This window comes from Schistocerca piceifrons, chromosome 7 (genome assembly GCF_021461385.2).
Source record: "Schistocerca piceifrons isolate TAMUIC-IGC-003096 chromosome 7, iqSchPice1.1, whole genome shotgun sequence".
Classification (NCBI taxonomy): Eukaryota; Metazoa; Arthropoda; class Insecta; order Orthoptera; family Acrididae; genus Schistocerca; species Schistocerca piceifrons.
In genome coordinates, this window is record NC_060144.1 from 250,449,238 (window position 1) to 250,474,506 (window position 25,269).

The 25,269-nt window shown below is 41.1% G+C and overlaps 1 protein-coding gene and 1 non-coding gene across 2 annotated transcripts in view; one reads left to right on the forward strand and one right to left on the reverse strand.

Annotated features, from left to right (window-relative positions):
* Positions 1 to 114: 114 nt before the first annotated feature.
* The window catches only part of LOC124805600 (myrosinase 1-like), a 61,109-nt gene continuing 35,954 nt past the window's right edge, over positions 115 to 25,269 (reverse strand). The window contains exons 8-11 of the mRNA XM_047266167.1: positions 24,200 to 24,348; positions 10,506 to 10,640; positions 944 to 1,050; positions 115 to 241 (exon numbers count right to left, since the gene is read on the reverse strand). Of these exons, the coding sequence (XP_047122123.1) occupies positions 115 to 241; positions 944 to 1,050; positions 10,506 to 10,640; positions 24,200 to 24,348 (518 nt within the window). The remainder of the gene's footprint in view (positions 242 to 943; positions 1,051 to 10,505; positions 10,641 to 24,199; positions 24,349 to 25,269) is intronic.
* Trnat-ugu lies at positions 12,573 to 12,646 on the forward strand. The gene has a single exon. It is a non-coding gene; the product is annotated as a tRNA-Thr (tRNA).

Consider the following 25,269-nt stretch of genomic DNA (forward strand, 5'->3'; position numbering starts at 1 on the left):
CATTCCTTTTGTGTGAAGTTATTAGTTATCAGTGTAGTGGCAGTTAATTCCATTTTTATTTTTGGAGCATTATTACATACAATAAACTTAACAGCTTAAAGACATCGTTACGAATTAGTTAAAATATTCCATTGGTAGCTCATTGCTAGAGTATATTTGAGCTAGGGTCTGAACCGAGTCTTTAGCTGTCCTCGGTCGCGCATCATCATTGAAGTCCACGTAGTAGAGTCCAAATTTGGCCCTGAAACAAAATAAGAGACAAATAACTCTCAAAGATAATCAAATCTCGCCGTTACCACGAAAGTAGACAAGAATCAAGTCAGTGAAGAAGTCTCAGAAACTGAGAGAAGGTCAATTTCTTCGCTAAGGTCGCCAAGATTCCCGATTACTGGTTTTGGTAAGCATCATTGCTGTCTTAAGACCTCGATGAGAGGTTATTACGTGTCTCCTGTACCAGCTGTACAAACACTCTTTCTAAAACATTGCCAGGTATGTGAGGGACGAGATGAACGACGCATCGACAAGTCAGGATTAAAACAACAGTATACAGAATAGTTTTAAACCTGACTTGCCAGCGCACCCCTCCTCTCATCCCTCACATACCTGGCAAGATTTTAGAAATAGTATTTGTACATCTGGTATAGGAGACATGTAATAAACTTTTATCGGCGTCTGAAGTTGGTAATCATGCTTACCGAACCCGGTAATAGAGGATTATTTACAAGTGATCTTGGCTATGAAGTTCTCCTTCTTTCAGGTAATTAATACAGATTGCTCCTTACCACTCAAGATGAGTAAATTAAAGACTCAAAAAGTTTTGTCCTGTGTATTAAGAAGAAAGAGGAAGGAAAGCGTGTTGCATAACCACGTCATAAAACTGCGGTTTAACAGAATATCGATGGAAATGTCGGTGTAAGTATCGAAGCAGACAGACAGAACTTACGTGTATCCCCATGACCACTCGAAATTGTCCATGAGGGTCCAGGCTGTGTAACCGAAGATATCGATGCCATCTTCGTTAATTGCCTTCAACATCTCCGCCATATAGCTCTGAAAGCAGTAGTGAGAAAATTCAACATATTTTCGTCGTTTTAAATGACATTTTTCCTTCTTAATGTAATACGACGTACTTTAAATTAATGAATATGAAGTTGAAAAGGAAAAAATAGTTGCGAAGAACTAAGAAAAGATTGTCATAAAGTTTTACGATCATAATTATACAGACAGTGGAGGAGTTCCTAGATAGTAGCGCACAGTATGTCATTCATAACAGAGAGTTATCTTCAAACACAAACAGGTGTACCCAAAGGGAGTATTGTAGGACCACTACTATTCACGATATATAGTGTATAGGTACAGATACTTCAGATATTTCTATTTGTACAGTCGTATTGCACCACTAGGTGGACTACACCTTTTAGCGTCCATGCATCCACCCTTCAACACCCGACCTGTTACCCATGAGAAAATAAACGTTAATGACTTGCACTTGCCAGATGTACTTGGAGGTACTAAACAACCGAAAAACATATAACCTGTAATTAGTAATATGCAAATGACGTAAGTGCTGATGTAATATTATTCGGTACACTATCCTCAGTCACAAATACAAAAATGTGCACTGATACCTTGTACATAAATGACCTAGAGGATAACATCAGTACTCCCGCGAGGTATTTTGCAGATGAATACAGCCAAGACGAAAAGCTATAAAACTGTAGCGAAATGCAGTCAGACCTGAGCAGGATCGACGCTTGATGCAGGGATTGGCAATTGACCCTCAATAATAACAATAATTAGACAGAAATACTCATTATTGTACAAAATACTTTATTCCGAGATTATATACGACCGGTTCCGCAATATTACAATCGCATATTGAGGGAAAGATTACAATAGCGCGAAACCGCTAACTTGTTATCTTCGAATAGAGTTTTTTCAGTCATCCGTCTTGTGACAGGTTTAATTTGACTTCCTCTGCGGTTTTTACCCACTTCTGCTCCAATTTTAACCACAGAAGTTATTCCGTGATGTCTTAACACGTGAACTACCATCTTGTCACCTCTTCTTGAAAGTGTTTTCCATATATTTCTTTCCTGCCAAATCTGCCAAACTCCTCATTGCATACGTTATCAGTCCACCTAATTTTAAACATTCTTCCTTAGCACCACATCTTAAATGCTTCGATTTTCTTCTCTTCCGGTTTACCGACAGTCCATGTTTCACTACCATACAACGTTGCGCTCCAGACGCACATTCTGGTTTCAAACCAACAGATTGCTGTTGACAATGAATAATCCATCTACTTCGTGACCACCAATCCTGATATTAGGTTCTTCGGTCCTCTCATTTCTGCTGCTTCTCATTACTTTCCTCTTCTTTCGACTTAGTTTCAGTCCATATTTTGTACTCATTAGACCGTTCATTCCATTCAACAGAGCCTGTATTTCTTCTTCAATTTCAATGAGCACTACAATGTTATTAGCGAATATTATCATTGACATCTTTTCACCTTGGATTTAAAATCCACTGTTGAGTTTTTCCATTATTTCCTCATTGCTTCTTCGATGGATAGATTGAACAGAATGGGTGAATAACTACATACCTGTCTTCAGCCCTTTTTAATTCAAGCACTTCGTTCTTGGTCTTCCACTCTTATTGCTCTCTTTTGGTTCCTGTACATATACTATATTACTCACATTTTCCTATAACTTAACCCCATTTTTCTCATAATTTCGAATATCTTGCACCATTTGACTTTGTCGAACGCTTTTTGCAGCTCGACAAACCCCTTGAAAGTGTCTTCATTGTTCTTTAGTCTTGCTTCCATCATCATCATCTGTAACGTCAGAACTGCCCTTTGGTGCCCATACCTTTCCTGAAGCCAATCTAATAGCCCGCTGACACATCCGCTATATTCTTTCCAATTCTTCTGTACATCATCCTAGTCTGCAACTGGGTGTATAACTGTTGAGCTACCGAGCGAGGTGGCGCAGTGGTTAGACACTGGACTCGCATTCGGGAGGACGACGGTTCAATCCCGCGTCCGGCCATCCTGATTTAGGTTTTCCGTGATTTCCCTAAATCATTCCAGGCAAATGCCGGGACGGTTCCTCTGAAAGGGCAAGGCCGACTTCCTTCCCTAATCCGATGAGACCGATGACCACGCTGTCTGGTCTCCTTCCCCAAACAACCAACCAACCAACTGTTGAGCTGATTGTACAATGGCTCAAAGCCAATCTAATAGCCCTCTAACACATCCGCTATATTCTTTCCAATTCTTCTGTACATCATCCTAGTCAGCAACTGGGTGTATAACTGTTGAGCTGATTGTACAACAGCTCTGGCACTTGTTAGCTCTTGTAATCTTCGGAATTGTGTGGATTATATTTTTCTGAAAATCAAATGATGTATCGCCAGACTAATGGATTGAACACACCAACGTGAATACTCATTTTATGTCCACTTCTCCCAGCGATTTTAGAAATTCTGATGAATGCTATACATCCCTTCTGCCTTATTTGATCTTAAGTCTTCCAGAGCTGTTCGAAATTCTGATTATTATACTGGATCCCCTACCTCTTCTATATCGACTCCTGTTTCTTCTTCTATCGTGTCCCCTTATAGACACCTTCAATGCACTCTTTCCACCTATCTGCTCTCTCCTCTGCTTTTAGAAGTGGAAATTCATTGCGCTCTTTAAGCTATCAGCCTTGCTTTTAATATGATCGAATGCCGTTTTGACTTTTCTGCATGTCGGATCAAACCTTCTGGCAATCATTTCTTTTTCGGCTTATTCACATTTTGCATGCACGCATTCTGCCTTAGTTTCTCTGCGCTTTCAATTTCTTTTATTCTTAAGTGGCTTGTATCACTGCATTCCTGAATTTCCCTGAGCGTATTAGTACTTCCTTCTTTCACTGATCAACTAAGTATTTCTCCTGTTATTCATTTTCCTTCTTTGTGCCTACGATTTTTTCCCAACTTCTGTGATTGCCATTTTTAGAGATGTCCATTTCTCTTCAAAGGATCTGCGCGCTGAGCTTTCCTTTGTGGAGTAGCCATAGCCATAAAGAAATTCAAGCGTACTTCTTCATTCCTTAGCTCTCCCGTATTCGACTTCTTTGCGCATTGATTCTTTCTGCCTAGTCTCTTGAACTTCAGTCTACGCTTCATCAATACTAAATTGTGATAAGAGTCTACATCCGCGCCTGGGTACTACTCACAAGCCAGTATCTGATTTCGGAATTTCTGCTTGACCATGATGTAATGTAATGAAATCTTCGAGTACCTTCTATACTTTTCCGAGTATACATCATCCTCTTGTGATTACTGAACATAGTATTTGTTGTTAGCAGCTGAAATTTATTGCAGAACTGAATTAGTCTTTCTCCTCTATCATTCCTAGTAGCAAACTCATATTCTCCTCTAACCCTTTCATATACTTCTTCCCCTAAAACTACATTACGACCCCCATGACTGTTACGTTTTCATCTTCCTTTACGTACTGAATTAAACGTTCAATAACCTCATATATTTTATCTGTTTATCTTTAGCCTGCGACGTCGGCTTATATACCTCAACTATCATTGTCGGTGTTTCTTTGTTGTCGATTCTGATGAGAACAACTCTAGCACTTAACTCGTCACAGGAAATCTTTCTCTGCCCTGCCTTTCTATTCATAACGCTTCCTGCTCCGTTATACCATCTGTTGACATTATGCTATACTAGAAGTCCCTGTCTTCTTTAAATTTGACTTCAGTGAACCCCCACTATATCTAGACTGGGCGTTAGTATTTTCAGTTTTATAACTCCCCTACCGCGTTCAAACTTCTGACATTTCACCCGCAGACTCGTAGAACGTTATCCTTTCGTTGTTTGTCCAGTGTCTTCCTGATGGTCGCCTCCCCCTCGGCAGTCCCCTCCCGGATACCCGAAGGGGAGCTCGTCCGGAATTTTTTGCCAATAGATAGATCATCTCAAAAGTTTTTCACTTACAGGCCACATGTCCTGTGGATACACGTTATAGGCCTTTAACGCAGTGGTTTCCATTCCCTTCTGCATGTCGTTGATCATTACTGATTCTTCCGCCTTTAGGGGCAGTTTCCCACCCATAGGGCAAGAGAGTCGCCTGAACCTCTATTCGCTCGTCCACCCTCCTTGACAACACCGTTAGATGAATCAGGATGACTTCCAATGCCGGAAGTCTTCGGCCGCCACTGCAGAAGATTTTTATTCAAACTTTAAGCTGTGGTCGGTAGCGAACCGGGGACCGAGACCATTTTGTTTACTAATGAAAGACGCTTCCCCTAGCCCAGTGGTTCCCAATAGGTGGTCCGCGGACACAGAGGGATCCGCAAGATGCTTTAAGAATAAAAATATATATTAAATATATTTCGTATGATAACAGATTTTTCGTTTTGGCCGCTTCCTGCATGAGCACAGCTTTAGCGAACGCCAACTTCTGCGTCTAGCTTCTTCCTAGAGTGTAAAGAGACCGGCAGTGAGCATGAGCAACTTCTTATTCATACGGAAGTAAGATGGCTTTCTCGAGGTAGGGTCTTGTCAAGATTTTTTGAACTTAGAGACGAGGTTTGTGTCTTCCTTCTTGACCCAAAGTACGCGGATTTTCTGATGAACTTCTCTTGGCTTTGCTCAGTTGCGTTCTTAGCTGATGTGTTTGAACACTTGAATATGTTATACTTGAGTTTGCAAGGAAAAAGTGTAGACATGTTCAAAGTTGAGGATAAGATTAGTGCTATGGTCAAAAAGTGTCAGATCTGGGCGTCAAGGATAGAAAATCACTAACTAACTTTTCTACTTTAAAACAATCCTTGGCGTCATCAGAGGAGAATTTGCCAGACCAGTCAAGATCATTTTAGCCGAGCATCTACGCAGCCTAGCCACCAATTTTAGATAGTATTTCCCTGAACCTGACCCTGACGACAGATGGATTCGGAATCCCTTCAGCTGTGAAGAAATAGACAAAATCCAACGCCTCACTGAATATGAGCAAGATCAACCTGTGGATCTGTCCAGATGTGGTACGATGATAAACATTTTCATCGGTGATAAAATTACAGACTTCTGGGCATCGGCACGGAAGGACTACAAGAAACTTGGAGATAAGGCGATGAAAAATATCCTTCCATTTGCTACCACATATCGGTGTCAGCAAGTAGTTTCTTCCACGTGTTTCATGAAAAACAAACACAGGAATCGGCTCGACATGCGGTCAGATTTCAGAGTGAAAGTTTCAAGTTTGGAACCTATTATTTCAGAAATAATGAACTCAAAGGTCAGATTGAACTCATCTCATTAAGAATTGAAAATAAATACTAACTGTATAATGATGGAGTACTCTGTTGTAACTGTATTTTTTCAAATAAATAATACCTTGTATGAAATTAGTGTTTTCTTATATTTCACACATGTCTACTCAATGCAATCTCAAGTGTAGAACACTTGAAAGACCAATACCCTCAGTTTAAATTTTTGCCTGTCATTTTCAGTTCATACTCAATTTTTATTTTTTAAGGAGTTTGTTATACTAAATACCCAGATTTGAAGAGAAAGATTTTGAGCAATGATCAGAAATTTAACAAAAACAATGATGGCTAAATGGTTCAAATGGCTCTGAGCTCTATGGGACTTAACTTCTGAGGTCATCAGTCCCCTAGAACTTACAACTACTTAAACCTAACTAACCTAAGGACATCACACACATCCTTGCCCGAGGCAGGATTCGAACCTGCGGCCGTAGCGGTCGAATGATGGCTAAATTGGAAATGTTTTAAACTCAATACTTTTTCTATAATGAATATGTCAATGTTTTTTCTAAGTACCAAATATAGAAAACGTAAAAAAAGAATCTTAATTTGGCTTTTTAGGTACTTGATACTGTGATATGACAAGGTACCAATCATGCTCGATGAGGGGGCCCTAGCCCATGGTTGCAAACTCATAAACAGCTAATATGGTTTCGAGAAGTTTTTTAGAAGATTTTAACAAAATGTTTAAAAGAACTTTTTAATAATATCATGTAGTTACAGCATGGTATAATAATCACTGGAAATGCATAAGGAGCGAGTTCTAGTGGAACGATAACATAAAATTAATAGCAGGTTATGTACATGGTTGACTGAGTTTCATTGGAAGAATCCGCAGGGAGTGTTGTCCACTCAGAAACAAAGTAGATTTTTTTTTATCTCAGACTAGCTTATTAAACACTGTTGTAATTTCAGACCTGCTTGCCGTCGTTTTCTGAACACATTAACTCGTGACTGCCTATGTGAGTGCCATCATACATCAATCATACCTAATTATAGAAGACTTAAGCTGTATTTGCTGTGGATAGGGAATTGTGTGGACTACCATTTTGCACTGAAATAAAATGTTGTTTGAGAGATAGCCCTTATATCGTATATGTAAGGTCTACAAGGTGATGGTGTAGAGAACGGCAGTTGACCTTTAACATAAAGAAATGTAATATTTTCCACATACGTATTTGAATATTAACAGTCACATCAATCTAAATGTATAAGATGCGTATTACAAACTGTAAGTCATTCACAGTATCCAACGGAAGTATGATTAAAGTTCTCCACCTGTCGGCAGGTCCCTTAGCCCATAGGACGGATGCGGATTATCCAAAGCTGAGCAGCGCGATTTGTCACTGGTTCGTGTAGGAGGGATGCGAGAGAGATACAAAGAGACGGACAGAGGGAGTGAGAGAGTTATCTATTTGCTCATCTGATTCCAGTGGCGGGCGCTACGAGATATGCTGTACAGGATGTGCTCAAAGTTTTTCCAAAATCAAAAAAAATTTTCCTGAGGAAGTATGTTAGATGCAGGTATGCTGTTTGTTGAAACAGCTAGCTTAAAGCATACAGTTTCTTTTTGTCTTTTTGGACACACTTTCACGTGTGATCCAACGATTGGCCGTAGAACGTATAGGGTGCTCAGTTTCTCTACATGTCTCTGCTTACACCTCTTCCGACACCGCCGTTAGAACATCGCTTATTCGTACCCTAAGAGTTTATGCAACAAAAACTGGTGAATCGAACGCCTTATGTTTAAGAAAAAATACAAAAGAAGTCAAGATGAGTTATGTCTGCTGAAACTGGTGGCCATGATGTTCGACCGTCTCCAGTGATCCTTCTGTTTGGAAAGGTTTCATCCAAGAAATGGCGAAAAATTTACATCCGGTGTGCACGGTCGTGTTGAAATACTACCCATTTTTGGAAGAGACAGTCCGCAGCTCGTGGTCGTGCGGTAGCGTTCTCGCTTCCCACGCCCGGGTTCCTGGGTTCGATTCCCGGCGGGGTCAGGAATTTTCTCTGCCTCGTGATGACTGGGTGATGTGTGATGTCCTTAGTTTAGTTAGGTTTAAGTAGTTCTAAATTCTAGGGGACTGATGACCATAGATGTTAAGTCCCATAGTGCTCAGAGCCATTTGCAAGAGATAAAGAAATTAGATGCTTTCAGAATACATGCAGAGGTAAATCCACAAAAAATTGGTGAGTTAGGTAACCAACAAACCGTGCCGCTGTATCTAGCATAGTTACATAAATATAAATTTCTGTAATCCTTCCGGTGCACCACAATGAGGTTTACTCTTGAAATTGCGAAAGTGTGCATGCTAGCTGTACATCTCAAACTATTTGACTATCTTTGTTCCCGTAGTGCATGATGGACTTCCATACAGTAGAAATTTTATTCATGGCTGTCAGTCAGCAGCCGGAAACCACGTTTTAAGAACAGAAATATTCTGTTGTCAGATGCGCAAATTTTTTATTAAATTAACTTCTTGACCAATTTCGGCACATTAATTTGCCATCCTCAGAAGATATTACAATTAAGCTTACATCGGAAAGAAATCGTCAAGCAAATTCTGGAAGATGGAGTCCTTCGTTAAAATAATATGTGATATCTTAGTGTCGGTTGCGCGTGTTCTCACATTTTCAACAGGACTCATACTTTCTTTAAGCACGGAACAAAGCGAAAAATTAAATATATTGGGAAAGCAGTTCAAAGAAAAGAGCATCATACGTTATCTATAGCCTCAGCGAATTTCGAGTACATCATTACTGTTACTCCCAGCTTCAGTTTGCAACATTCTTGGTGGGTGATTCTTCCTAAAGATCCTCCTATGCTTCCTCCGAGTTTATGTGTCGTCGTGGTTACGCCTTTCAGCCAGTATATTATTCTGCTGTAATGTGCAGATATCTCGTCATATCTCCAGCATTTTTACAAGTATCCCCCCTCCCCCAGCGATTCTGAGAAATGTGTTAACTACTACTAGCAGAAATTTACACCGAACCTCACTGAGTATTTCTTATTTCCCACAGTTGTTGCCGACACCGTATTATCCCACAGCGCTGTTATCTGCTACTTCACCTATTACAGTGTTCAAGCCTCCGATTATTAGATTTTCGTATCCATGTAAGTGATGAGATACGGTATCAGTTCCTTCATACACACTTTGTATGTAGCAGTCTTCTGTTTGTGACTACGCATGTATATCTGTACTACTGTTGTTGGTTTTGGTGTGGATTCGACACTGATCAGGAAAATCCTCGATGAAATTTGTGGCCGGCCGTGGCGTCCGAGCTACGCGCTACAGTCTGGAACCGCGCGACCGCTACGGTCGCAGGTTCGAATCCTGCCTCGGGCATGGATGTGTGTGATGTCCTTAGGTTAGTTAGGTTTAATTAGTTCTAAGTTCTACGGAACTGATGGCCTCAGAAGTTAAGTCCCATAGTGCTCAGAGCCATTTGAACCATTTGATGAAATTTGTACACTCCTCGTTCAACTTGTTATTTACTGTATACCGAATCCTCCTCCCATAGTAAAATTTTTGAACTGGTTTATTAACCTGTGATGGTATGTCTTTCCATTCTTACCATTTCACTTTACTGTCTGCAAATAGATATGAAATCTACGTTAGTATATCCTTACTACATTCAGACTTTGTAAATTTCACTACCACTCTCGTTGAACCACACCCTATTTTGATTTTTATTCTTTTAGTAGGCACTTCTTCCTTTGAAATTCCCTGTGGGAGATAAGAATAGTGAATGGGGCTTTACAATGGAATCGATTGCCACTGGAGAGGCCACCGCGTTACTTTTTAAATTATAGACATGATTTCCTGTGGTTACAACATGTATCCTTAACTGAGTGCCTCCTCATGAAATTGATTCTGATTATTTCGTTTTTGTAGGCAGTTTTATAATCCACGACCGCCAGAATCGCCTTCTGATCCTCCGCCCTCTTTGACAATGCCGTTCACAGAACGACGATGGCTCCTTTTACTCTACCATGGTTGAAGATTTTTATTTATATTGTAAGCAGTAGCTGTGTTCGAACCCGACACGCAGGACCTGTGGATTAGTAATCGAAGATACCATCCCTATATGACGATGAAAGTATTATAATAAAAACGGTCTGTAAGGATAAGTTACAGAACAGAAGAAAATATTTTGAATCGAGCAATTACTTACGGTAATATAGTTGGTACGGTTCACATCGTTCCACTCGCCATTGTCTGAATATCCATTCTCCGTAACAAATATGGGATATCCTGGGTATTCATTAGCAATCCAGTTGAGAAGCTTACGGAATCCCCAGGGAGCCACCTGTTCAAGGAAAAACAGGAGAAATTTTTGCTAAAGTAAATTTATTACATTACTTAAGATACAGAAAATCAATAATCTTACAATGAAACCCAAAAGACATCTAAGTAGGCTCTCATATATTGTTCACCAAGTGAAACACAAACAGATGGAGGTAACTAGAACCAAATTTTACTGGCGTCTCAGGAAAAACAAAAAGTAAGTTCTCTTTTACTTGCATTAGTTCACAACTAAATAAGTATCAAGGAACGTACTGTAAATAGCTAAAACTGTTCAATACTCACCCCGTGACAATAACTCCGCGTAGTCTATGGAGCGTCTAGATTTTAATGTCATTTACATTCTTTATATGGCATTTGAACAGGGCGTAAGGGATTGTAGTGAAGGATAGGCGATTGCAAACTGAAACGAGCGGCATTATCCTATTAATCTAAGCAGTCCAATTTAGCGTTCCATTAACATGCAATCATCGCAGAGTGTGTCTGTTAACTTCCTCTAAAGCTTGGTAATATATAACCCGTTGGTGGCACATATTTCGGTTACGAACTTTTCCTTATTATGTCGTCTGCTGAAGGGAATTGTACCACTGGTGCAGTTGACCTTCTGTACACTATCCTAGGTTTAATACATATTAATTTTCATCAGAAGGAATTACCGCCAGTTCACGGCTTTGAACATTTCGTGAGAATAAGGAAAACTTTGTAACGTACTCACTTCACTTACGTGTAGAACTGTTTTCCTTAAGCCAATAATTTTAATAATGGAAGCCCTGATAGATTTTATTTCAGTCCATTACAACGACGTAAATTAATGTACCTAATTTCTTTACAAATTGCAACAATGCTCTAAAGGAGGAATTATCCCTCATGCTATAAATAATGTATGCTGGAGAGAATGCCTGCCACAAATACCACTCTGGTCTGTAAATGAGTAAACATTTGGAGTGTAAAATGTTATGATCTGATGACTACGGCCTCGTGTCTGAACTTCGTTGTATCACGCACCATAAATTTCTATTTCTGCAATATTTTTGTAATGAACGCTGAAGAAAGCACCTCAGCAGGCATCTAAAACGCATATTTCTGGATGAACGCTGTAATGTTTATTGAGGAGTCATCTTGGTTACACGACTAACAGAAATAGCCATTTTCGAGTATTTAAGCAGAGAAGTGCCATAGTCATAAAATGGTACCTAAATTACAATGCATACTACCATTAGCGATGGTTATAGCACAAGTGCTGTTCCTCGTTATAGGTCACAAACGATGCATTTTAGACTAACTCTCGCACCCAAATATACGCTGGAACTGAATAACAGACTGTTGCTGATTCTTGACGAATCATCTAACAAATACATACACTTACACTGTCTCAGAACTTAATGAAAATATTTCTAATCTCCCATTTCGACTACGATTTTCGGGATGTTTCCTTTGATCATGAAGTAAATGCTGGAACAGAACTTTAGCTTCCAAACATTCTTATTTGGGATTCCTTCTGCCCCCCAGTTACAGCCCGTTGAGATATATGGTTGAAAAGATGAAGTCCTACAACACCCCAGCTTGCGGTTATGAGTTGAGAATAAGAGATGTAAACAAAATAAATACATATATACTAAGATGGTATCTGTTCTTTCGGACATGTCCGAAAGAACAGATAATTATAATGAAATTGCAATGAAATTACAATGTCCGAAAGAACAGCTACCATGTTAGTATATATATAGTTAAGGCTCACCGGCCACTTGACCATCTTCTTCCTCTGTGCTAATGCACAAACAGTGCCCGAACACTTACGGGAATCGGCAACGCGCTGCGAGTAATGAGTATAATAGGCGGGGGCACTACGAATGTAGTGCGGGACAATACGTTGAGAATGTGGGTTTCGCAGGAGGCGTGCCAGAGATAAATCCCTGCAGTGGCGCTATCCTCTGTGTCCTCGGTGGCTCAGATGGATAGAGCGTCTGCCATGTAAGCAGGAGATCCCGGGTTCGAGTCCCGGTCGGGGCACACATTTTCGTCTGTCCCCGTCGACGTATGTCAATGCCTGTAAGCACATGAGGGTGTTCATTTCATTGTAATTTCAAAAGAAATACGTTGATGACATCAGACTGTTTGATTCAAGTACAGAACAAATTTCAACAGCGAGTGTAACAACTTAATTAGGCAAATTTAAAGAAAGTCCTAAAAATCAGTTATATTAAGAGTACAATAACTTATAGCGACCATATAGGAAGGGAAATTGCATAAATTAATAATGAATTCAAGGAACAAAGTTGAGTTCCATCTCACTCCCCCTCTCTGTCACGCGGCGGCCCGCCATCGGGTGCAAGTTTCTTCAGGTGCAGCCACTGAGGCGACTTGTGTGTCGCCGATGATGAGCACAATACAACACCCGGTCGCTGATTGGAGAATATCCCCAATCCTGCTAGGAATCGAACCCAGGCCGCTTCGGTTGGCATTAAACCTGGATTTTCCCGCATATAACGAGGAAAACGAAACGTTCCATAGTTCTCCGCGATGCCGTGGTGTCGCGCGAAGTCTCAAGCTCATCTGCAATTCCATGCAATACATACGCTCCTAGCGATTTGCTGAGAGAGATATTCACCATGTGACGTTTTTCACCGTTTGTTACGAAGGAAATTTTTATGAATGAGCCCGAGTCAGTGTTGAGTACTGCTACACTCACAAAACGGTCATCATAATACTCGTTAGCCACGATGCGTGTGATTGTCACTACTCCAGCTCCAATGATACAGGGTGACAATCATTGAACTACATGAAATAAAATTGTCGTAACATCTGAACGGTTTATATTAGGGCGTACAAACTGCATGGTTGGCCGCGGGGCATGATGGCAATTAGTTTTCGCTGTATGGTTTGGGTTAGGGACGAATCCCACCTTCATTTGGTTTTGTTCGTCAAGAATCAAAACTGGGGTATTTGGAGGACTGAGAATCCGCATTTCGCGATAGAGACGTCTCACGGTGACTTCCGAACGGTACGTGAAGGTTGTGGAAGATGATTTAATCCCCATTGTCCAAAGTGACCCATATTTCGACAAGATGTGGTTCATGCAAGACGGATCTCGACCCGTTCGAAGTAGGATTGTGTTTTGATGTCCTGGAGGAGCACTTTGGGGACCGCATACTGGCTCTGGGGGACCCAGAGGCCAATGGCGTGGGCCTCGATTGGCCGTTATACTCTCCGGATCTGAACACATGCGACTCCTTTTTGCGGGGCTATATTAAAGACAAGGTGTACAGCAATAACGGTTTGTATTATGGTGTTCCAACTGCATGGTTGGCCGCGGGGCATGATGGCAATTGGTAAGCGCTGTATGGTTTGGTTCATTTCTGAGGTGAAAACAGCCATTCAGGAAGTGATCGACAGCACACCTGTTCCGACACTCCAGCGGGCCATGCAGAACTTCGCTATTCGTCTGCGCCACATCATCGCCAATCATGACAGGCATGTCGAACATGTCATAACCTAAATCCGAAAATCTGTAGTGACGTTTACATGTTGAATAAAGTGTATGCATGCCTTAGCTTGTAAATAATTTACGTTTTTTTCACATAGTCAATAATTGTCACCCTGTAAGTGCCCTGTACCAATACAACCGTATTCGGAAATATTCCGAGGGAATATCAATGGACTGGTAAAGGTAAACAGCTAACAGTTAATACATCACTTCCCTGCTATTCCCCTGGGATTCTACGCAAAGCAAATCAGTGTAACAGTTGATTGAAATGTAGGTTTACAGCAATTCCAGAATCAGTTTTCCACCCATAAGGACGCAGTTTATTAATTTTATTCAGCCCACTTCAGATTCGTCTCTTCCCAATCAATACCTACAGCGATCTACTATCTCTGCGACTTAATACGTGGTCACAATACTGACATAAAAAAGAGTAAACCTGATCAGAATTACACGCTTCTGCACCATAATGCACATAAGATCTTTTCAGTGTGGAAGTATCGACCAAAGTGAATCATCAACTTTTGACTTCAGAAGGCTACACGAAAATATATACTCTATAAGCTACTCTACAGTAAGTAGCAGAATGCTCTTCGCAACACTATGAACTAAACAGACGAGTCGCGAGTTCGCACGTTTGGAAATGACGCAATATTTTGAGGGTACCGACGCTCCGATGCATTTGCAGACTATGGAAGGTGTAGTTCAGTGAAGTTTTGGGGTTTTTTGCGTACGATGACTTGTGTTCACTCATTTAGGTTATAGTGCCACGAACCAGGATGTTTGTTTCAACGTCCCCCGTGGCAAAGTATTTTTCTTGCTTTTGCTATTGATGATGAATGGTCTTCGAAGATGACAACAGCCGAAATCAAATGCCTGCATGCAGAAATTCCTGGTTTGAGGAACTCCCAAGCACGCTATGGCACTGCGACTGTCCCACTAAACCATTCGATCATAATATGTTCGAGAATGTATGGAAATATATGTAACAGGGGATAGCAAGTAACAGTCAACATATCACAGTCTGGTACCTAATGATCAATGAGTTTTGCGTACAAGGTGGGCAGCAATCTGCGGCTATTTGCTGATGACGTTGTGTTGTACGGTAAGGTGTCTACGTTGAATGACTGTAGGAAGATGTGCAAGACGTCGTAGACAAAATTTATAGGTGGTGTGATGATTGGCAGCTAGCTCTAATATGGAAAAATTTAAGTTATGCAGATGAGAAGGAAGAACAAACCTATAGTATTCGGATACAGCATCATTAGTGCCTTGCTTGACCCAGTGGAGTCCTCTAAGTATCTGAGAGTAACGTTGCAGAGCCATATGAAATGTAACGAGCATGTGAGAACTTTGAATGAGAGAAATTTAGGAAAGTGAGGTTCACCGGTAAGGGCCGGCTGGGGTGGCCGAGCGGTTCTAGGCGCTACAGTCTGGAACCGCGCGAGAGCTACGGTCGCAGGTTCGAATCCTACCTCGGGCATGGATGTGTGTGATGTCCTTAGGTCAGTTAGGTTTAAGTAGTTCTAAGTTCTAGGGAACTGATGACCTTAGAAGTTAAGTCCCATAGTGCTCAGAGCCATTTGAACCATTTCACCAGTAAGGGAAACCACATATAGGACAGTGGTGTGGCCCATTCTCGAGTATTGCTCGAGTAGTTGGGATCCGTACTAGGTCGAACTGAAGATAGACATCGAAGCAATTCAGAGGCGGGCTGCTACGATTGATGTCGGTTGTTTCGAACAACACGTAAATATTACGGAAATGCTTCAGGAACTCAAATGGAGGGGAGAAGCCATTCTTTTCAAGAAACTCTACTGAAAACATTTAGAGAACCCGCATTTAAAGTTGACTGCCGAACGATTGTACTGCCTCCAACATACATTGCGGGTAAGCACCACCAAGATGAGATACGAGAAGTTACGGCTCTTGTGGAGGCATATAGACAATCACTTTTCCCTGGCTTTATTTAAGAGTGGAACAGGAAAGGAAATGACTTGTAGTGTACCAGGTACCCTTCGCTACGCAATGTACGGTGGCTTGCGGAGTATCCATGTAGATGCAGAGTGGCTTCAACTAGATGCAGCATGCTTCAAGGAACTTGTCGACTCTCTTGATATCCCAGCTTAGGACTCTATAAAGGCTAGGATGTTACATCGTCTTAGTGTGGTGCTCCTGGAAATTAATTTCTCTCCAGTGTTCTTAGATTCTCTTTCTTACAAACTTATTTCTCCTTGACAGTTTAGGTCTTGTAATACAGCTACCCCACAAGTGCTTGAAAGTAGCTCGATATTCTAGTAACTGACATGTCACTGTCATCAAAATTAGCCACCCTTGGAACTGTTCACTGCAGTCTACTGGTGATTCGTAGTTAACCACCAAATCTCCATTTGCAACTGTTGAACATCTTTTACATCGTTTCCACAGCTATTAGTCTTGTATGTTACCATCGTTGGTGGTTTATAGGCAACACAGGTACTCAAAGTAAGTGTAAGGTACGAATTATTTTATAGGCTGACATTACAAGGACTTGAATATTTCGGAGATAATTATTTTAAGCAAACAAGTTCCTAATGAAGCACGAGGAAGAGCACTAGAACAGTTGTTATGATGAGCTATCAAGCTAATGCAGTAATGAGAGCACGAGGTCACTTCACTCCTTAAATATTCCGAAAATAAATGGCAATGACCTGAAACACAATATCTTAATCTGCTCTGTAATAAATTTTTTGTGTCATCAGTTTTCTAGCTGGTTCGATGGGGCCCGCCACGATTTCCACTCCTGCGCCACGTCTTCATCTGAGAGTGGCAGTTGTACTCAGCATCACTATATATTTGTTGGGGATATAACAAATATATGTCTTCCTTTACTGTTTTGTTTTTTATGGCTTCCTCTTGTTCCGTGACTGCTGTTCTATCATTCTTTCCTTTCTCTTTGTTATAGTTTTCCACATATTCCTCCCACTGATGATTCTGCGTAGAGCCATTTGAGTTCTTATCCTCTCAGTCCAGTTCACTTTCAGCACCCTTCGTAACATCACTTCACTAACACTTTAATTCTCTTTTTTTTCGTTTTTCCCTCAGTGCAAGATTGACTTTCATGCAATGTTGTGCAATAGACATAGATCCTCAGAAATGTCTTCCTCAGATGAAACACTGCTCGATGCTAGTCTTCTTTCAACGAAGAATGTTTTGTTTGCCTTGCCAATCTGCTTCTTAATTCATCCGTGCAGAATTTTTTAACATCAGTTACATTCTTCCCAGGTTTGATGTTAGGTTTACACATAATTGGTTTTCCTACCCACCATTACTTTTTTCTTTCTTTCGTTTACTCTCAATTTACTTTCTGGACTCATGTGCCCGTTCATACTGTTCAACAAGTCTTTTAACTACCACTCACTTTCACTAAGGATAATGTCGTTATGCATCTTATGATTGCTATCGTGTCACATTGAACTTTAATCCCACTCCTTAACCTTCCTTTTATTTCCATCATTGCTTCCCCGATGTACAGGTTGTAGGGAAGAATGCATGCATGCATTACCAATTTTTAATCTGGATACTTGCCTTTGGTCGTCCATTTTGATTGTTCCCTACTCCTGCATGTATTATCCGCTTTCACCTATAGCTTATACCCATTTTTCTGAAAATCGTTATACTTTCTCAAACTGTTTTTATTTTGCAGACAAATCCCATCAGAGTCTCTGGACTCTTCTTGAGCCTTACTCCCATTGTCAAGCATGTCAGAACTGCTTCATCCGTGCCTTTAAATCACCAAAGAAAGGATAACGTTCTACGAGTCGGGGCGTGGAATGTCAGAAGCTTGAATGCGGTAGGGTAGCTAGAAAATAGGAAAAGTGAAATGCAGAGACTCGATTTAGGTATAGCAGGGATCAGTGAAGTGAAATGCAAGAATTTTTGGTCAGATGAGTATAGGATAATATCAACAACAGAAGAAAACATGGTTCAAATGGCTCTGAGCACTATGGGCCTCAACTTCTCAGGTCATCAGTCCCCTTGAACTTAGAACTACTTAAACCTAACTGACCTAAGGACATCACACACATCCATCCCCGAGGCAGGATTCGGACCTGCGACCGTAGCGGTCGCGCGGTTCCAGTCTGTAGCGCCTAGAACCGCTCGGCCACCCCAGCCGGCAACAGCAGAAGAAATTGGTATAATGTGAGTAGGATTCATTATGAATAGGAAGGTCGGGCAGAGACTGTTTTAGTGTGAACAGTTCATTGATAGGGTTGTTCTTATCACAATCGACATACTGGCAACAATAGTTCAGACACACATGCTAACGTCGCAAACTGAAGATGAAGAGACTGAGAGAGTATATATATTGCAATGGCAATATGAGGATATTGAAAGGGTAATACCATACCTAAAGGGAGATGAAAATCTAACAGTCATGGGGGAGTGGAATGCAGTTGTAGGGGAAGGAGTAGAAGAAAAGGTTACAAGATAATGAGAGAGGAGAAAGACGAATTGAGTTCTGTAATAAGTTGCAGCTTGTAATAGCGAATATTCTGTTCAAGAATCACAAGAAGAAGAGGTATACATGGAAAAGGCCATGTGATACGGGAAGATTTTAGTTACATTACATCATGATCAGACAGAGAGTCCGAAATCAGATTCTGGATTTTGGATTTTAAGGAGTATCCAGGAATGGATCACAATGTAGTAGTGATGAAGAGTAACCCGAAGATTAAGAGATTAGTCAGGAAGAATCAATACTCAAAGAAGTGGGATACGAAAGTATTAAGAAATAACGCGATACGCTTGAAGTTCTCTAAAGCTGTAGGCAAGCAATAAAAAGTACTCCAGTAGGCAAAACATCTGAAGAGGAATGGACATCTCTAAAAATGGCAATCAGAAGCTGTGCCGCGCGGGGTAGCCGTGCGGTCAAAGGCGTCTTGCACGGTTCGCGCGGCTCCCCCCGTCCGAGATTCGAGTCCTCCCTCGGGCATGGACGTGTGTGTTCTCCTTAGTGTAAGCTAGTTTAAGTTAGATTAAGTAGTGTGTAAGCCTAGGGACCGATGACCTCAGCAGTTTGCTCCCATAGTCCTTACCACAAATTTCCAATTTACAGAAGCTGGAAAGAAAAACATATATACAAAGAAGGTAACTGCAAGGAAACCAATGGTAACAGAAGAAATACTTCAGGTGATCGATAAACGTTGGAAGTACAAAAACGTTCAGGGAAATTTAGGAAACTGAAATAGAAGTTGCTCAGGAATGAAATAAACAGGAAGTGCAGGAAAGCTAAGACAAAATGGCTGCAAGAAAACTGTGAAGAAATCGAAAAAGAAATGATAGTCTTAAGGACTGACTCAGCTTGTAGGAAAGTGAAAACAACGTTCGGTGAAATTAAAATCAAAGGTGGAAAGATTAACAGTGCAATGGGAATTCCTCTGCTAAATGCAAAGGACAGAGCGGATAGGTGGAAAGAGTTTATTGAAGGCCTCTATGAGGGTGGAGATTTGGATGATGTGATAGAACAAGAAACAGAAGTCGATTCAAAAGAGATGGGGGATCCGGTATTAGAATCAGAATTTAAGAGAGCTTTGCAGAATTTAAGATCAAATAAGGAAGAAGGGATCGACAACATTCCATTAGAATTTCTAAAATCATTAGGGAAAGTGACTACAAAAGGACTATTCACGTTGGTGTGTAGAATGTATAGGTGTGGCAATATAACGTCTGACTTTCGGAAAAATATCATCCACAGAATTCCGAAGACTGCAAGAGCAGACAAGTGCGACAATTAACGCACAGTCAGATTAACAACTCATGCATCCAAGCTGCTGACAAGAATAATACACAGAAGAATGGAAAAGAAAATTAAGGATGTGTTAGATGATCCGTTTGGCTTAGGAAAGGTAAAGGCACCAGAGAGGCAATTCTGACGTTGCGGCTGATAATAGAAGAAAGACTAAAAAAAAATCAAGACACGTTCATAGGATTTGTCGAGCTGGAAAAAGCGTTTGACAATGTAAAATGGTGCAAGATATTCGAATTTCTGAGAAAAGTGGTGCTAAGCTATTGGGAGAGTCGGGTAATATACGATATGCACAAGAACCAAGAGGGAATAATGAGAGTGGACGACCAAGAACGAAATGCTCGGATTAAGAAGGGTGTAAGACAGGGATGTAGTCTTACGACCCTACTGTTCAATCTGTACATCGAAGAATCAGTGATGGAAATAAGGGAAAGGCTCAGGAGTGGAATTAAAATCCAAGAAGAAAGCATGTCGATGATACGATTCGCTGATGACATTGCTATCCTGAGTGGAAGTGAAGAACAGTTATATGACTTGCTGAATGGAATGAACAGTCTAATGAGTACAGAATATGGACTGAAAGTAAATCGAAGAAAGACGAAAGTAATGAGAAGTAGTAGAAATGAGAACAGCGAGAAGACATCAGGATTGATGGTCACGAATTAGATGAAATTAAGGAATTCTACTACCTTGGCAGCAAAATAAGGAATGACGGACGGAGGAAGAAGGACATCAAAAACAGACCAGTACTGGGAAACAGGGCTTTCCTGGCCAAGAGAAGTGTAATAGTATCAAACATTTGCCTTAATTTGAGGAAGAAATTTCTGAGAATATACGCACAGCATTGTGTTCTAGTGAAAGGTGGACCGTGGAAAAATCGGAACAGAAGAGAACCGAAGGATTTGAGATGTGATGCTACAAACGAAAGTTGAAAATTAGGCAGATTGATAAGGTAAGGAACTAGGAGGTTCTGCGCAGGATCGGAGAGGAAAGGAGTATGTGGAAAACACTGACAAGGAGAAGGAACAGGATGATAGGACATCTGTTAAGACATCATGGACTGACTTCCATGGTATTTGATGGAGCTGTAGAAGGCAAAAACTGTAGAGGAAGATAGAGACTGGAATACATCCAGCAGATAATCGAGGACGTAGGTTGCTAGTCTGATATGAAGTGGTTGGCACAGGAGAGAAGTTCGTGGCGGGCCGCATCAAAACAGTCAGAAGACTGATGACTCAAGAAATAAGTAAATAAAACAAAGAGCCGGAGCAGCTATTAAATGGTCCTGTATTGACGACCTGTTTTCCAACTTATAGCTGCATCCTCAGGTATATGTAACCAATGCATATAAAATCAAGATCAATGTAAGATGGACGACCCAACATTCCCTCGATTTGTCTCAGAGCGTTCAGTTGTCCATTTAACCCTGATCTGGATTTTATATTAATTGATGATGTATACCCGAGAATGCAGCTACAAGCTGCGAAGACGTTTGTTACAATAAGTAATTGTTTAACAGCTATTGCTGATCTTCATTTGTCAAGATGTAAATAAGTAATAGCTGCATGTTCAGCTGACTTTTACAGATAACTTGTTTTGTATGTCCGTTGTTCTTATTAGTGGTTTGTGCAAGTTCGGCCGTTCACTTACATAATAAAATGGAACACTTACAGTCGTTCTCACGATGTTATTTAGTATATTGCCACCAGTTTCGGTGCTTCAGTACACCATCTCCAGGCCTTAACTGATGCTGAGGGGGTTAACTCCAATCGTATACATCATTCATCTATGGGCAACATCTATGAACTGGTTTTACATACTACCTGTAAGAAATACCAAGTTGTATACGACTGGAGATAAGAAGATGGTGTATTGAAGCACCGAAACTGGTAGCCATGCAAGAAATAAGATCGTGAGGTGTTCCATTTTATTATATTTACTGACATAGGTCCACATTGTAGTATTCTCGAGAGACAATCCACTGCATTCCGCGAATATTTGTTACTGTTACGAAGAAGACATTTTTATAAAGTATGAAGTATTGCTACTGTTGGATATTAAACGTAGTCGTGTACACACGTGAATCAACTGTCCCTACATCTTCCTCCAATGACATAATAACTGTCTGCTTGAATGTAAAACGGCAAAGTAGGCAGTTGTACGCTAAGTGATAAATATATGACCGATCTAGTGTTTCTATAACATCAAATAACCTGCTTTGTCCTCTAGACTGCGGCATGGAGATGCCACTATCTGTGTCTTTGAGACTACAACAGCCATATAAAGAGAAGAAGAGAGGAATATTGAACATCCCGTCAATGATAGCGTCGTTAGACAAGGAGCACATTCACGGGGAGGATGGGAAAAAGAGTGAGCAGCGTCAAGGCCTTTCTTGCATTTGCCTTAAGAGGTGTAGGGAAATCACGGAACATACAGAACTGGATGGGCAGGCGGATATTTGATGGGTCCTACTCTCGAATACGAGTCCCTTTTCTGGCTGGGCCGTACTGCTAGGTTATTTAACGGTAAGTTCGATCAACATACGGGTATTACGGAAATATTGGGTGATCTCAAATGAGAATCTCAGCAAGGTTGAAGACGTTCTCCTCGCAAAAGACTTTTCAGGATATTTAGACAACTGGCATTTGTTACATATTGTAAAACTGTTCTACTATCACCAAAATACACTCGCGCGAGGACCGCGAAGGCAAAATAAAAGATATCATGTTCGTACTAAAGTTCCGTTTTCCAGTGGGAAACAAAAGGAAATGACGTGGTACAAGACACCCCCGTCTTGCATCATATAGTGGCTTGTGGAGTTGTATGTAGACGCACGAGCGGGGTTAAATATGTAATGCTGCACAGTTTTTTCCTTGGTCAGTTTCGATTGAAAAGCTGCGCAATTTGCTGTGGGACATTGTGGAATATCCCGCTTTACCATCTATAGTTTCATAAATTCCCGATAGGATGATGCACTACGCGTAGATTTCGAAATGTCGTCTGTAACGGAGATGCTTTCCATGTCGCTGAATTTCTTTTGGTGGAAAACCAGAGCATCGCAGATATTCATAGGCGCTTCAGAGACCTGGCCGTGAAAGAAAGCACGGTGAGTCGTTGGGCGAAGTGTCTGTTACTATCGCAACAATGTCGCACAAGCCTACTCGATCTCCCACGTGCCGACAGGCCGCACACAGGTGTGACTCCTGCTTTGTTGGAACGTGTGGACATTCTCATTCTAGGTGATCAACGAATCACAGTAAAATACCTCATTGCATAGCTTAATGCCTCTATTGGTAGAACTGACACACACGTCCACCAGCTGAGGTAACCATAGTTGTGTGCCCTCTGAGTTCCTCACCGCGTAACAGAAGACCGTAAACAGTAACGAAGCACCGTCTGTTTAGCGCAGTGTAGGCTGCACTCGTCGGCTGATGTGGCCGAGCGGTTCTATGCGCTTCATTCTGGAAACGTGCGACCGCTGCGGTCGCAGGTTGGAATCCTGCCTCGGGCATGGATGTGTATGATGTCCTTAGGTTAGTTAGGTTTAAGTAGTTCTAAGTTCTAGGGGACTGATGACCTCAGATGTAAAGTGCTCAGAGCCATTTTTAGGCTAGCCTCTGCGGGAAGAAGTGCGTGGATAATGGGGAGCCTATTCTTGCGGCAAGATGTTGGCTCCGACGTCGACCAGTAGAGTGGAACCATGCAGTCGTGTATGTCCTCCCAATAAGGTAGCAAAGGCGGCGTAATGCCATCGGACTGAAGGAATGGTTTTTTGGCCGAAAGCGTGGGGAATAATATGGTGAGTTGGAATTTTGAATAAAACAAACCTACTTTCAGAAACAAATGTCATGCACTGCTTATTGGATCCCGCTCGTAGATGTACTGCGCCATCTGGTTCAGTGCTTGTAGGTAACATTTTACTAAAGTATTTAGTTCTGTTACCGTTGGATTTTAAAACCTGGTCTCTAGGTAGTTTAGTTTGCAAAACACGCTTCATTCGAGACGATATTACAAACATCCACAACACATGTTTGGGCTGATGAAAACCACATGCTTCCTTTGATATGGCAGAGACATACTATTTCAGTTTTAGCTTCCATGTGTCCTATTTCACCTGAAGAGTGACAAAATATCTATCTGCTTGTTGCACGACGCAAACTATTTTACCCATCGTTCACATGACACTCATAAACGTGGTTGAAGAATTTACAGACAACCGTGCGACAACATTAATTACCTATAGAGTAATGTCAGTTTAATAGATTTAAAATAAAAAAGTAAGAAAACAGCATACCACTAGCCACTCAGTGGCGGCGTGAGGGAGAGACTGGTTGAGGTACAGCTCAACGCCAGTGTCATACTCCTTGGACGGAACGGCACCAACCACTTTATTCCTGGCGTGCGATGTGGCGTAGTGGTTGAGACCGAAGAAGTCGGACGTTCCTGTAGATCACAATGAGGTTGTTGCATCACACTAGAGGTCACACGCGTACATCAGTAACTGTGTAGTAATTTTATACACTTGTATGGAAACCGGATACACTACACGAATACATAATCTGTACAGTGTGTCTTTCCTAAAGTCGTCAAGCTTGTTTTTTTCTGGTTTTTCGCCAGATATTTGCAATTTAGTTTTTGCGATGTTTAGCTGTAGTCAGCTGCCTATCAAGTCTTTCGTACGATGCACAGCGCTGACAGAAAGTCTGGGTTTGTTTACAGTTACGAGCAAAATGAATTTTAAAGTGGGATTTTAGTGTCGATTCGAATGAGCGGTTTCACATTACGATAGTACAACACTCATTTTAGCAATACGTTTTAAACACGAAAACACGAAAAATAAACAGCAATTCAGCAGCGACTCAGTTGCGGTTGCAGTCAGCGCGGACCAGGGTGGCGTTCTCACTGCTGGAGTACTGATTATTCTTCGTGTTTTACTACTTCTATTAACACATGTTGATAAAACGAATATCGCACTGGACTAATTTGGACCAATGAATAGAATGGACACGTGAAATTCCGCTTTAAGAAAACACTTCGCTCCTAACGGGAAACAGACAAACAGTTTCTGTGGACACTGATCGTTGCATGAAAGACGTGATCGGCAGTATTTAATATATATAGCCCGTTTTTCATTTTAAAATGTATATGGGACCACGAAAACCACTGCAAATGCTACAAGTGGACAGGGCGCTTGCTGTTCTCTCGATAATAGTGTCGTGACATTAACAGTGGTTAATAATGGCACACCTGCACTTGCGCGTACGTCATATCGGGGAAACAGTTGACTTTGGGATCTGTGTTTATTAGGATTATTTGCTTGCTTTATTATTGTCCACCCGCCCCTTTCGTTTACTCCTATAATAT